This window comes from Mchenga conophoros, linkage group LG7 (genome assembly GCF_057382185.1).
Source record: "Mchenga conophoros isolate Kocher_MC1m ecotype Shallow Benthic linkage group LG7, M_conophoros_male_GT1.1, whole genome shotgun sequence".
NCBI classification, from domain to species: domain Eukaryota; kingdom Metazoa; phylum Chordata; class Actinopteri; order Cichliformes; family Cichlidae; genus Mchenga; species Mchenga conophoros.
In genome coordinates this window covers 56,689,906-56,704,184 of record NC_140532.1, presented here as the reverse complement: position 1 = coordinate 56,704,184, position 14,279 = coordinate 56,689,906, and the positions used below count along the sequence as shown (strand labels likewise).

General features: G+C 41.6%; 1 protein-coding gene across 9 annotated transcripts in view; it reads right to left on the bottom strand.

Annotated features, from left to right (window-relative positions):
* Nucleotides 1-1,011: 1,011 nt before the first annotated feature.
* Nucleotides 1,012-14,279, bottom strand: part of rasgrf2a (Ras protein-specific guanine nucleotide-releasing factor 2a) — a 54,772-nt gene continuing 41,504 nt past the window's right edge. For 3 of the 9 annotated variants that reach the window (XM_085280367.1, XM_085280371.1, XM_085280373.1), the window contains 10 exons: nt 6,543-6,655; nt 5,541-5,601; nt 5,414-5,443; nt 5,087-5,190; nt 4,434-4,518; nt 3,679-3,876; nt 3,516-3,595; nt 3,320-3,437; nt 2,598-2,666; nt 1,013-2,373 (listed from right to left, as the gene is read on the bottom strand). In XM_085280367.1, the coding sequence (XP_085136493.1) occupies nt 2,278-2,373; nt 2,598-2,666; nt 3,320-3,437; nt 3,516-3,595; nt 3,679-3,876; nt 4,434-4,518; nt 5,087-5,190; nt 5,414-5,443; nt 5,541-5,601; nt 6,543-6,655 (954 nt within the window). In that variant the 3' untranslated portion in view covers nt 1,013-2,277. Of the gene's footprint in view, nt 2,374-2,597; nt 2,667-3,319; nt 3,438-3,515; nt 3,596-3,678; nt 3,877-4,433; nt 4,519-5,086; nt 5,191-5,413; nt 5,444-5,540; nt 5,602-6,542; nt 6,656-14,279 lie in introns of those variants that run through there. The other 6 variants (XM_085280376.1, XM_085280369.1, XM_085280370.1 and 3 more) reach the window with 3 other exon arrangements.

Genomic DNA, 14,279 nt, shown 5'->3' with positions numbered 1-14,279 from the left:
CCATGCCCTGAGTTAGAGGATTCAATATTTGCACATTACAAAAATCCCATGGATAAAATTTAGTGAGAAAATCCTATGTGGATAGGTAGTTAAACTAGACTCACTGTAGCCAATACCAAGAGAAACTAGATCTCCCAGTATAAACCTTAGAGTTTTGTACACAAGTACTGTCCTCCCAATGCACTGTCAGCTAATAAGCTGCATGGGTATGGGTAAACTTCAGTGCAGCTTGTTTTATTTGATTAAGATCCAGCAGATCCCAGAAGACTCTCTGTCCAGAAGACTTCAGTCTTTGGAACAGCAAAGATGCAGGAACCTCAAGGTCCCAGGAATCTGGTAGAGGAACCGAGCTTTAAGTAGGGGTAAAGACCCCCGCAAGGGCGAGAGGGAAATGAATTTAGAGAGAGAGAGAGAGAGAGAGAGAGTGTAATATTATGGCCGATGGCTCAACTCATACCCTGCTTATGCTTATGTAGGGCACACAATTTTGGCTGCTTTCCTTACAGTTGCTGCACATCTGCAACCCAATTTTCAACCCACTTTTTATTTGGTTTTCTGTTTTTGTGCCATGTTTTTTACTGACATTTTCCCACACTGTCACTCTCAGTGCTGACATCATTAATCTAGTCCAATCATCTTCTTGCAATCGTTAAACCAACCCCTGTTTCGCATAGTTTAAATATGGGCTCTCAGTCATTCTCCCTTTCAGGCTCTCCTTCATACAACCTACCTGCTCCCCGTCTAAACCTCACAGACCCTCAGTCTTCATCTTCACCAGCAACCACCAGCATCTAGACTTTGGGGGTGGGGTGGGGTGGGGGTGGGGGCGTCCTAAATCCTATGACTGCTGAGATTCTGGTCTGCCATGATGGGTCATGAGTCTAATTATGAAATCCATTATTTTTCAATATCTCAGTAAATCATGCTCAATTCTTCCAAGTGATCTCTTCTCAGTGAACTTGCATTAGTCTGTGTGCAAGTTTTATTTTGGCAACAATGTGTGTTCATTTTTTTTCTTTTTGATGATTTTATGTGTCCTCTTTCTGCTTGATAAAACAACAATGTGCATCAGAATTACAGTTTGAACAGTTTATTTTTTATTTTATTTTTAAGCTTATAAATACATTAGCAAAACTGTAACTTCAAAGTATGCAGCAGTGTAAGAAAGCAGATTCCGGACCTTTGAAATGGCAAAAAATACGCCCCCAGACCCAATAACCCATCCCTACCACATCCCAAAGACATCAAACAAGCACAAAATTTTAAGTTCAGGGGAAATCACACTATATTCATGTTATAATCAAAATTACAGTCTAATGAAAATCTTTGAATTAATAATAAATTAATAGTGCAAAGATCTTACTATTTCACTAATACACTCAATAGAGTTTGAAATATGAATATGAAAAATTGATCACATTGACGGGAACTATTAAGAATAGTGCCACATATCAAGAATATGTGGCACTATGCTTTTGTAGCATGAAAGAACCCCTTGAGTCCAACTCTCAAAAAGTGAAGCTCAAAAAGTTTTGTGTACAAAATCATAAACATTAAAAAACTCAAAAGACAGGATCTGATTGTAAAGAGAAAGAAAAATGTCTTAAAAACTGTAATGAGCATATTTCAAAACCTGCAATGTGTTTAAACTTTAAGGATTTTTGCTCTGACATGCGAGAGAATCTGTAAGAACATAAAGCTTTCATTTTTCCTTTTTATCATAGCGTAAGATTAAAAAAAGATAAAAAGCGAAGCGTTAGATAACATCTCCTGTGAAACAGACAGTATTAAAGTAGATAAAATATGTGACGTACTCCAGCTGTTTAGGAAACCCAGCATGTCTACACACACACACACACACACACACACACACACACACACACACACACACACACACACACACACACACACAGAGACTTTCTCAGTTACTCAATTATGCAATTACTTGATTACTTGCTACAGGGTCCCCAACAACCCCAACAACCCCAAACTTACTGTGTAAACTAGTGCAACTAGTTTGTGTTCATTTGATTTGTGTTACAGAAAACTGATATGTTGTAAGGACAACTTTGAATAGGTAACAGAACTGTACCACTGTTTTATAGTCTGCTCACTAAATATACACTTCAGTAAGGCACATTTTCTCCTGAGTTTCCCAAGCGCAGTGATTGATGGCATTCTATGTAACAACCCCTGCTGTGTAATGAATGAATGAATGTGTTGCTCTGAGCTAGAAATTGTATATATATCAACTATATGTCTGTTTAGAAGATGCAGTTAGCCAGGTGGTAGTCGGGGTTCAATCTTGAGTGAGAGTTCATAAAGGGTATCTTCATCAATCACTAGGCTTTTATCCAGCAGGAACTGAGTCACCTGGAATGGAATGAGATAAGTTAAATTTAAAGATTTTGGATTTTTTGAAGGTTAAGCAGTGAAAAATTATACACTTACTCTGATATTGACTGTTTGTTATTAAACACATTTTCCTGCTAAACTGGCTTCAGTATATTTTTTTAATTATGTAAACAGCTCATATAAATCTGCTTAAAAAAATCATTAACAATAATTACACGTTACAAATATCTAATTAGACACACCTTTGGTTGGTGCTCTATCCTGTACGGTGTTTGCTGGAACTGACGGATCTCCCGGATGATATGAGAAATCTGAGATACCAAGGACAAAGTTACTGGAATGCTTCAGACATGATGTTTTTTTCTAGAGTGTGTGTGTGTGTGTGTGTGTGTGTGTGTGTGTGTGTGTGTGTGTGTGTGTGTGTGTGAGGGGGGTGGGGGGTTCACTCGCTGTCCTGGTAAGAGACTTGTTAGTCTCTAACCAATAACCTGAAATTACTCCCTGCTACATGCTTGTATTTCGAAGGAAATATCTGAAACAAGCTCATTAAAAAAGATGCACAGAGTACAGGCCTTTTGGAGAGCCAGTTCAATAGTATTGTTTAGGCCTCCAGCAGTAGTAAAGGTAGATATTCAGTGCAAGTATTAAATTATTTAAGACAAAATTCTGGAAACCATGACTTTAGGTATTGTAGTATCATATCACAAAGATGGACAAAAACAGGGGCTGTGTGCATAGATATTCAATGTCTAAATAGATCATCATAATCAAGTCCTAGATGACCGTTAGTCAGTATTCAATAGAGTATGGCATATGTGCCTCAAACGGATTTAAGCAGCTCAATAACTGACATCCAGATTCAAATTTTATGTTTTTAAAGTTTTTTCTGCTATATAGACCATTAAGGCACAGTGAATTGTGAGTTTTGTGCCAAATTCCAGTTTTTGGAAAGTGTAATCCTTACCATCCTCATCTTAGAGAAGTTAACAAGGCCTTCCTCTGTAAAGTTGGGTGTCCCCTCCTCAATGCAGGCCAGGTCAGTGAGGTACATGCCCAGGTAAGGGACACATGGAGGATTACAGCTGTGCAGACAAAGCAGAAATGTACAGTGTTTATGAACTGATTTGAGACATTTTCCTCTGCTCACTGGCTATATTTACTTTTTCAGTGTCTCTCTGAGGTTCTTGAACCGTCCCTCTGATGACACAATCTTCTGAAGTCTGTCCCTCAGTCCCTTTGTCTGAAAATAATGAAAAAAAGAGTAATTTTTTCAGTACACAGATGTGGTATTATTTTCAGCAGCTCTCTGAAAGGAGAATCAACCTGTTTGCAGACTTTTGCCCAGGTCTTTTTAAGCCTGTAGATGGCACTGCCTTCGAGTGCAGCAATGATCTCCAGTACTCCGTTGTAGTTATTGAGGCAGCGACAGATGTCAGCCACTGCCAGCCACTTCTCAATGGAGCTGGCTCTGGAGGCCACATCAGTATGGGTCATTATCTGAGACGCTACCAGGTTGCTCATCTGTGAAGCAAGGTATAGAGAGATGAGAGATGTGTCCAATAATCTGTCTGCCTTCAGTGATATGCCAAATTATGTCACTGATATTAGTGGGCAAAAGAATACACCACCAATCTAATGTGGATAATCATATATATTTAGTTTGATTGTGAAAGCTTTCTTCTTTATAGACTGAAATTTTAGGAAAGACAGCTATTAAATGCAGCTCGTCCTTTGATTCTTCAGCATTGAGAATCCAGTATTTAAAATGTAGAAATATATTTTAATTAAAGGCACTGCTCTTACTTGTATTTTTCCATTTCCACTTTTTGATTACTGAATGCTTTTGTATTATTAAGTCTGTTAAATCCTCTTTTTCAGTTCTGTCTCCCTCTAGCTTACAGAGGGATGTCATGTGTACTGGACTCTAAGTAGTGGTCACTGGCCACTTTTTAAGAAACTGTCTGGCTTTTGCCCCTGACTGAACAAGAGAGACAACTGTTGTACCACAGACTTTTTATAAAACTCCCTATAAGCCCCACCACTACATCACTGCTCAGGATAAAAAGTCACCGTCTTACATCATTAAAGTGCTGGGTGGTCTTCATGATGTATGGAGTCCTTTCCGTTTTATCCAGCTTCATAAAGCCCTGACCTAGGAACTCCCTGCAGGACAGAAAATATCCAAAATCATAGGTTACACATACTGTATGTCCACATGTCATAATCTGTTCCCTACAATCTCTGAGCTTTACTCCTCCAAATCTTTAGCCCCCTATGGGAAGTTATCTTTGAGTCAAATACTATATTTCTTTAAGTGTAATTTTGTTTTATGCTAATCATATTAATCAAGGATATTGTTAGTTCAGGTAGACCATAAAATCAAACAGCCTAGATCCCAGCAGATCAGCTGATATCATTGGCAGCCTACATCAACTAGATGTAGGCTGCCAATGATATCAGCTATTCTGCTGGGATCCAGGCTTATAGTCCTCTACACATCTAATTTAAGGTGTTTTAGCAGGCCAATAAATCCTAGTTAAATTACTGTATAATTTGTTAACTTGCTAACTTACTATAAACTGGGCAGCTGTATTCTTAAGGCACGTTGAGATACCCAACTAGACTCAATATAGGCAAATGCGCTGTACAAAGACATTTTAAAGAGATGATCATATTAAATAACTCCAGGGTGATGCAAGGAGAGCTTGAATGTCTTGTATAACATACTTACTCATAAGGAATACTCCTGAACACAATATGATCCAGCAAGGTGATCTGTTCTGCTAGTTCTAGGGCTGAGAGTGACTCAAAACACTCTGATTTAGGACTCTCCGCCTTGAAAACACAGACAAACAAACTGCATGTGTAAAAAACAGTACTAAACTGCAAAGCTCTTCAGGGGACTACAGTACCACACAAACACAAATTAAGTCCACATATAAGGAAACGACCTGTGGATATTTGAGGAGGGAGGTAACATAATTCTCCTCAATACAGAGTAACCACAGCGGCTATTTTTCACAAGGCAAGGACATGACATTACTGACATTATTCTTACCACAATGAAGTGTAGAAGCGGGCAGCTCTTCTGTGTCATTCATGAGATAAAGGATTTCGACAAACAAGTTATAAACTTGTCAGGAAAATCTTTTATGAAACTCGTTCTGCTAAATGACAGTACTGACCATTTGTAATATGCCTTCCATCCCGAGCTGAGCATCATCTTGTTCTTCTTGAGAAAGTGCACTGAAAACCAAAAATGACATAGCATTACATACATGCAGTGCCAGTCATATGAAAGCTGATCTCATGAACATTATGTAAACCTCTACAACACTTTGTGTTGCAATGAAAATAACTCAACTAAACATTCAAAATCATGATCTAAAATTTGCATGAATTTTTGAAAAAGTAATTCATCCATAGTTACGTGACAACAACAAGGGTCTTCACTAACTAATGGGTGACAGCACAGTAGCTATGCCTATCTTTCAGATAAAGTTTATTTTATTGAAAGGGACCTGCAAAAGCAGGGTCATGAGGCTAACAACACAGGGAGCTGAATTAGCAGTATCAGTTCTTTTTATATGTAATCTGCTGTTTACCTACTTCACCCTAGAGGCAATCTGCTATAAATGTGACTTTGTCTGCATAAATTCTAGTGTTAAAATGCCTAGGTTAACGGCACTCAAAACCCTGTTTAACTCACTCATCCTAGATTTACACTTGTATGACTTAAACTGATTGGACTGACAGGTGCACAGACACAGGCAGCTGTTCTGGATAGACCATCACAAGAAATTTGTGCTTCAGTTTTGATGATTGAAATTCTTGTCTTGGATAAGTCTTTTACTAATTACAGATATTTACTAATTGCACTTTGTCTGCACATTGCCCCCTTACAGTTTATCAATAACAGCTATAACCAAACCCACTAGAATGTGCTATCTTAGCACTCCAGCTTCTTTTCCAAATATGGAAACTTTTACTACAGAAAAAGCAAGGTAGGGTCTTAAACACTTACACTGAAGTTTCCGCCTGCAAACTAATGGGTGACAACATGTTAACTAAGTCTATTTTGCATGCACAGTCTATGGCTTCACCTTGCCTATTGCAGAAAAAAAATTCTAGGACAGTGTGTAGATAAAAAGAAGTACACAATGATATTTACAGCAATCCCTTTGTACCTTAATATGTTTGTTGTAGCTTTCCTCTCTTGCGGCAGCAGATCTGGATCTCGCAACACCTCTTCTAGTAGACTGATCACCCCCACCTTCAGCTCACTGTTCATTTCAAAGTCCTGATTGAAACAACACATGCATATATATTTATAGGGAAGCTTAGACTTGAAGTTAAGATTAGAGTAGTGGGCACTCACAGAAAGATTCATTTCAGTGGTTTATTGTGTATTTAACATCTAATTAAGCTTGCACTCATATATGACAGTGGGAAGGGGAAAGGGTGAGGTTGTACGTGAAGGGAACAGAGGTGATGAGAGGTGTTGGATAGGTATGGTGTTAAGAAGAGAAATACAGGGGAACAAATAGTAACCAGAATTTGCCAAGGAGATGGAAATGACTTTAGTGAGCATGTGCTTTAAGATAGGGAGGAACATGGGGTGAAGCATAAGAATGGAGGAAAGTGAACACAGCTGGACTACATCTTACACAGAAGGTGGAATCTGAAAGGCTGAAAAATGCAAGGACATAGTCTTTGTGGAATATGATGTTTGCAGATGACATTGTGATCTATAGTGAGAGCAGGAAGCAGGTGAAGAGATGCAGGTCTGCGAGACAGACACATCCAGATTTTGTATTTTCGAGACAGAACAAACCCTATTAGCAGTTCACTATGATGTGAACCAGTGGGGGGACTGAAAACCTATCTACACCTTTACCTTAGCAAAAATTTGATGTATTTGTGCCCGATTCCATCCTCCAGTTACTCCAGTTCTCATTCATTACTGACATTATCCTATCATACCTCAAATTCTCATGTCTTGAAATAAATTGCCCCAAGACCATTAATAAAGGCGTCTGTGTTCAAAGATGACAGCACCTCCAGTCGCACAGCTCTCGCTGTAAGACGCCTTTCACACTTAACCTAAGAAGGCCCAAAGCAATCCTCTCTAATCTGAGTAAATGGAGATTCATCTGGAAAGATCATCAGCTGACGTCCCATTGCTGCTTGAAGTCTATATTTAGCTAAAATCCTCCTTATATTGTAGCAGTAGTTGCACCTGGAAACAAAAAGCTTTGCTGAAACTGAGAAAGCATGTGATAATGTCCACTCTGCCATGTTTTTGGATGTACATGTTGAAGCACAAGGTCAGAAGTGTGAAGATCCCAAGCCAATAAAACCTGATGCCTTGCCTCCTCTGGTATAGCGCTCTACTAAGCCTAACCCAACTCTCAAAATGCCATCCATAAGCTTGAAAATAAGCCTACTGAGGTGACTGCTCTTCTTCATATTTCACCTTTCTGCAAACCACTGATCTCATCTGAATATTTCTTCTTCTGAATTAGCAAATAGCAACTAACTCTGAAGCCTTGCCTCAAGCCAGGCAAGCTGACCTAGGCTAGATTCAAAGCTGTTTTTAGCTGTCTCCTTCCTAAGCTCCAAATGAACCTAATTAACCATGCAACCCTCCCCCGGATCAATCTAGAAAGAAAATTAAATGATGAAATCCAAAAGTTTGTCCAAATATTAATTTACATCACTGCCTTGACTCCTTTCTAAACACCTTGTCCATTCTACTCGCAGCTAAATGAGCTGTACATGTCCAAGGGCATGTGAGGAATGCTAGTTTGTTTCAGTGGAATTACACTGAGCAGAAGCAGAAGCAACATCTCCAAAGTTATAAGATTTAAAGGGCCTCTCAGTATTATAATGTACAAGCTGTCATCCATCTAGATTGTCCATGCTTGTGCAAGAGTGGGTGGCAACATGTCATCCCAGCCCAGATGTTAGTAGATACCATAACACAACATAACAGGTCCCGAAAACTTAAATGGGTCATAGAGAGGACTTACAGTGGATAATATCCTTCTCCTTGTGAGAGGTTTGCTCTTAAATGTTATTTAAACACTCAATGCTCTCTCTACTGGCAAGTTTTCACTGTCCAAATCCAAGTCCTTAACCTTTGATCTCTCCTGCTGAGGTATGGTAGCAAGCATAACTCGTCTGTTACTAATCTGTTGCTTGTTGGTGAACTTAAAGCCTCCTTAAGCACAGAGAGGACCAAATGCTTGAAGCTGCCTCCTCTTCAGAACCAATAGTGACAAGACAATCATCTACATAAAAACCACATAGAAGAGTGACTACAACCTCTAGTCTGAATTGCTGCCTGTTATCCTCTGTGCATTTCTCCAAAACAAAACTTACACAGTTTGGAAATGAGGTGCCTGCAAATCTGTACTGCCATTCTGCATTCTAACTGACCTGGTGTTGATGAACATTAAGGTAGAGTGAACATGGATCAGATTTAAGGCTAAAATGTTGGGTTCTGACTGAGTCAGCATCTTAACATCTGCATGGGAGAGCCACAGGGCCACCAGAGAAATAACAGGTCCAAGTCAGCTGTTGGTACTTTGATCTGACCCGTGCTCACCTCTTTATAGTTGTCAATGCCAGGTATGGTAAACAGGTGAATACAACTACCTTGCTCCTATAATGACGACACAGGAACAACACCAACACAGGGATATCAGATATACCTACTAATTAGACACATTATAACTCTAACATGCACTTTTGAAAACTTTACCAATGGTTTTTAATTTTTCTGTGTTCATTTGTTTTTAAATTTCCCAGCATCTTTTACATCCCATTGGGGTACATTGCCATGATAACATAGACTGCAGGCCTAACTTCCTCTAGAGCAATGAAATTATGATCCATTAATTCTCTGTCTCACCATTCTTGGAAGATTCCTTAGACCTTACTGAATGGTTAGCATGAGGCTCTAAAGTACATTTCTCAAAAATAAATAAATAAATAAATAAATAAATGACAACACTTGATCATTACAGTATAACACAAAGCCAACTTCAGGGGTAATAATCTTTCCAGTTATGAAGCATAGGTCAATGTGAATCAATTTCACCCGCTTTGAAAATGATAGTGACTGCTGATGTCCTGGAAATGCAACAACAAAACAATCCCAAAAGTACTTGTCACTTTTTAGGCTCCTTTTTATCTGTTAGAGCTGCAATTTGCAGATAAGTGTTAACAATTAAGACCATGTTTTTAGGAAGAAGTAGCAGTTTTACACTGTTTACAATGTTGTTATAATAAGTTAGATGTGGCAAAGCATCATAAAAAATTAATAAAACTGTCTAGAAAATTACATCAAAACTATAAGACCAGCAGTAGTAGCGTGTAAAAAGCCACAAACTGAACTGACTTTTGTAGGATGATATTTAAAAAAAATTAAAGGTCATGGCCACATAACACTTAACCTAGGACCAACCAACAGAAGTTTACTTTCCAAGCTAAATATTCAGTTGCAAAAATAGCATCTTATATAATGTAAAATGAAAATTATAATCTTTTCGCTACCCTGGGGAAGATGCTGACCTTTTTCCATGCTTCCTGGGTGGGAGACAAGACATGAAGAGCAAAAAGTACCTCCATGAGGGAAAAAAGTGACGGGAGAAAAGAAACAATCAAAACAAACACAACAACAAACTCTTTCAGGTGGGCTGAGCAATGGTCCAGTTAGCCAGCTCTAGGTTTCTTATAAACTTTCTAGAGCAAATGAGTCATTACTTAGGTCACATTTACTTACATGGCTGACTTTTTTATTGTCAGCTATATACACACAAGGCAGCAGCACAGTATTATTCTTGGTTAGATGCTCAGCATGAAGTTCCTCCTCCCACAGACAACAGTGTTTTAAAAACTTCTTCATGGAGATGACAAGAGCCATGAAGGCAACATTTATCTTCAGTATAATTGCTACCAATTTCTACTACCTTAGCTTTATAGAGAACACCTAAAGTCCAGCTCTTCATTCTGTTAATGTAGTAAAATCTTTCTGTCGTGATGGGTCCAAAATGCTTGATGATTCAATGGCAACAGATCTACCGTGTCACTTCTCTCTGCAGTGGCAATAAAACGTCTTTATTCAGCAGGTCTCTTCCTCCAAAGAAGCTTTAATAGAATGGACGAAACTGACTAATACCACTTTCACCCCTCACAAATGAAGCTAAAGTGGTTTATTGCACCATGCACTAGGGCTTGCTGTTATATGTTATAGAAAAAAAAAAAACACCCAGCACGCCCCTGCGGGCGGTTTATCCTTCAAGCTCGGGTCCTCTACCAGAGGCCTGGGAGCTTGAGGGTCCTGCGCAGTATCTTAGCTGTTCCCAGGACTGCGCTCTTCTGGACAGAGATCTCCGATGTTTTTCCCGGGATCTGCTGGAGCCACTCGCCTAGCTTGGGAGTCACCGCACCTAGTGCTCCGATTACCACGGGGACCACCGTTACCTTCACCCTCCACATCCTCTCGAGCTCTTCTCTGAGCCCTTGGTATTTCTCCAGCTTCTCGTGTTCCTTCTTCCTGATATTGCTGTCATTGGGAACCGCTACATCGATCACTACGGCTGTCTTCTTCTGTTTGTCTACCACCACTATGTCCGGTTGGTTAGCCACCACCATTTTGTCCGTCTGTATCTGGAAGTCCCACAGGATCTTAGCTCGGTCATTCTCCACCACCCTTGGGGGCATCTCCCATTTTGACCTCGGGACTTCTAGGTTATACTCGGCACAGATGTTCCTGTACACTATGCCGGCCACTTGGTTATGGCGTTCCATGTATGCCTTGCCTGCTAGCATCTTGCACCCTGCTGTTATGTGCTGGATAGTCTCTGGGGCATCTTTACACAGCCTGCACCTGGGGTCTTGCCTGGTGTGATAGACCCCAGCCTCTATGGATCTTTTTATGAATGAATATTCTTTATTGTCATTGTCACAGGTACAATGAAATTGAAAGATGTCTCTGGTCAGTGCAACATCACAAAAGATAAATACTTAAAAACTATAATTAAATACTTAAAAACTATAATGATAGGATATAAAAGATAGAAATACATATAAAATAAAAGCTTGTACTCAGAGCTTGTTCTTGTGCTGCCATGATTAGTGCCTCTGTGCTGTCTTTCAGTCCAGCTTTGTCCAGCCACTGGTAGGATTTCTGGATATCAGCCACCTCCTCTATCTGCCGGTGGTACATACCGTGCAGGGGCCTGTCCTTCCATGATGGTTCCTCGTCTCCCTCCTCTTTCTTGGGTTTCTGCTGCCTGAGGTATTCACTGAGCACTCGGTCAGTTGGGGCCATCTTCCCAATGTATTCTTGGATGTTCCTTGTCTCATCCTGGACTGTGGTGCTGACACTCACCAGTCCCCGGCCCCCTTCCTTCCGCTTAGCGTACAGCCTCAGGGTGCTGGACTTGGGGTGAAACCCTCCATGCATGGTCAGGAGCTTTCTTGTCTTTATGTCAGTGGCTTCTATCTCCTCCTTTGGCCAGCCTATTACCCCAGCAGGGTACCTGATCACGGGCAGGGCGTACGTGTTGATGGCCCGGATCTTGTTCTTACCATTCAGCTGACTCCTCAGGACTTGCCTGACCCTCTGCAGGTACTTGGTGGTTGCAGCTTTTCTAGCGGCCTCTTCATGGTTCCCATTCGCCTGCGGGATCCCCAAGTACTTGTAACTGTCCTCTATGTCTGCAATGTTGCCTTCTGGTAGTTCAATCCCCTCAGTTCTGACTACCTTCCCTCTCTTTGTTACCATCCGACTACACTTCTCCAGTCCGAACGACATTCCAATGTCATTGCTGTATAGCCTGGTAGTGTGGATCAGTGAATCGATGTCTCGTTCACTCTTGGCATACAGCTTGATGTCATCCATGTACAGGAGGTGGCTGACAACTGCTCCGTTCCGTAGTCGGTATCCGTAGCCAGTCTTGTTAATGATCTCACTGAGGGGGTTCAGGCCTATGCAGAACAGCAGTGGGGACAGAGCATCTCCTTGGTAGATCCCGCACTTGATGGTGACTTGTGCTATGGGCTTGGAGTTGGCCTCTAGTGTTGTACGCCACATCCCCATTGAGTTCCTGATGAAGGCTCTTAGGGTCCCATTGATCTTGTACAATTCTAGGCATTCCAGTATCCAGCTGTGGGGCATTGAGTCATAGGCCTTCTTGTAATCAATCCAGGCAGTGCACAGGTTGGTCAGTCTGGTCTTGCAGTCTCGGCTGATTGTTCTGTCTACCAGTAGCTGGTGTTTTGCGCCTCTGGTATTCTTGCCAATTCCTTTCTGTGTCCCGCTCATGTATTGACCCATGTGCCTGTTCATCTTAGCCGATATGATGCCTGACAGGAGCTTCCATGTGGTACTGAGGCAGGTTATTGGTCGGTAGTTGGAGGGGACCGGTCCCTTCTTGGGGTCCTTGGGGATCAGGACCGTCCGGCCTTCAGTTAGCCATTCCGGGTGTCTCTCGTTAACTAGCAGCTGGTTCATTTGTGCTGCCAGACGCTCGTGGAGTGCAGTTAGCTTCTTCAGCCAGTAGGCGTGAACCATGTCGGGCCCTGGTGCTGTCCAACTCTTCATACTGGAGACCCTTTCTTGGATATCTGCCACTGTGATGGTTACTGGACCCTGTTCAGGGAGGTCGCTGTGGTCTGCCCTCAGATCCTCTAGCCACTGAGCATTGCCGTTATGGGTTGCATCCTTCTCCCATATGCTCTTCCAGTATTGCTCCGTCTCCAGCCTTGGTGGTGCTGTTCTCTTATTGTTCCCTTGCCACTGAGAGTACACCTTTGCTGGTTCTGTGGAGAACAGCTGGTTTATTCTCCTGCCTTCTATCTCTCTGGTGTACCTCCTCAAGCGGCTGGCCAAGGCTGTGAGTCTTTGCTTGGCAGTTTCCAAGGCCTCAGGTATGGACAGCTTGCTGTATTTCTTAGGCACCTTATTTGTCGCACCTTTCTGCAACTCCGTTAGTTGGCTAACCTCTCTCCGTGCTACTTTGATCTTGCCCTCTAGCCTCCTTCTCCATGGAGGGTACTGCCCCTTGTGGCTGTTCAACTTGTAGCCAAGCATCTCACTGATCACTGCTGCCGTATTGTAGATCAGCTTGTTAGTGTCGGTAATCGTGGTTGTAGGTATTGCCCGTAGTGCTGCATTAACATCATCTAGCAGACCTTCTGAGGGTACTTCACGTAATCTTGGTAACTGGCTACGGGGGATCCAGGTTTCAAGCTTGGCCATGATCCTATTTTTCAGGTCAGTTCCTCCCGCACTCAACGATCCTTCTCCTATCACACTTGGGGCTATGTACCCAATCTCGGGTGGGGGTGATGATATCTCCCCCCTGACCTGGCGTCCTGACTCCTCCTTGCCGTAGCATTTGTGTTGTACCTCGTCAATCTCTAGCTGTGAGAGCAGTCCCTTCTTTCGAATGTTGGAACACTGAGCTACTAGTTGTTTCGCCGTCATTGTGGATGTTGGGTATCGAAGAATCCATAGGTCCCTCATCCTATTCATGTAGCCCCTTCCGCCGGGGTTACTTGCGTAGTAGCATTCCAACAACGCCCTGTTTTCGTCCCTTGCCCACCGATGCCTTCTTGTTCCAGTAGCCCACTTTTCGTCAGGGTGCCCTGGTTCCTCAACACCTGACGCGGACCTATATATATATATATATATATATATATATATATATATATATATATATATATATATATATATATAAATAAATAAACTTCAGCAACTGTAGTTTCAAAGAAGACAATCACTAGAGCCCTGGACGAGAGTGAACTATAAGGGTGCAGACGTCTGCAGAAGACACAGCTTCAAGCCAGTACGCGAAGGACAACCTGGAGACCGATTTTGCATACTGGAAGTGCATTCTTAGGTGAGATGA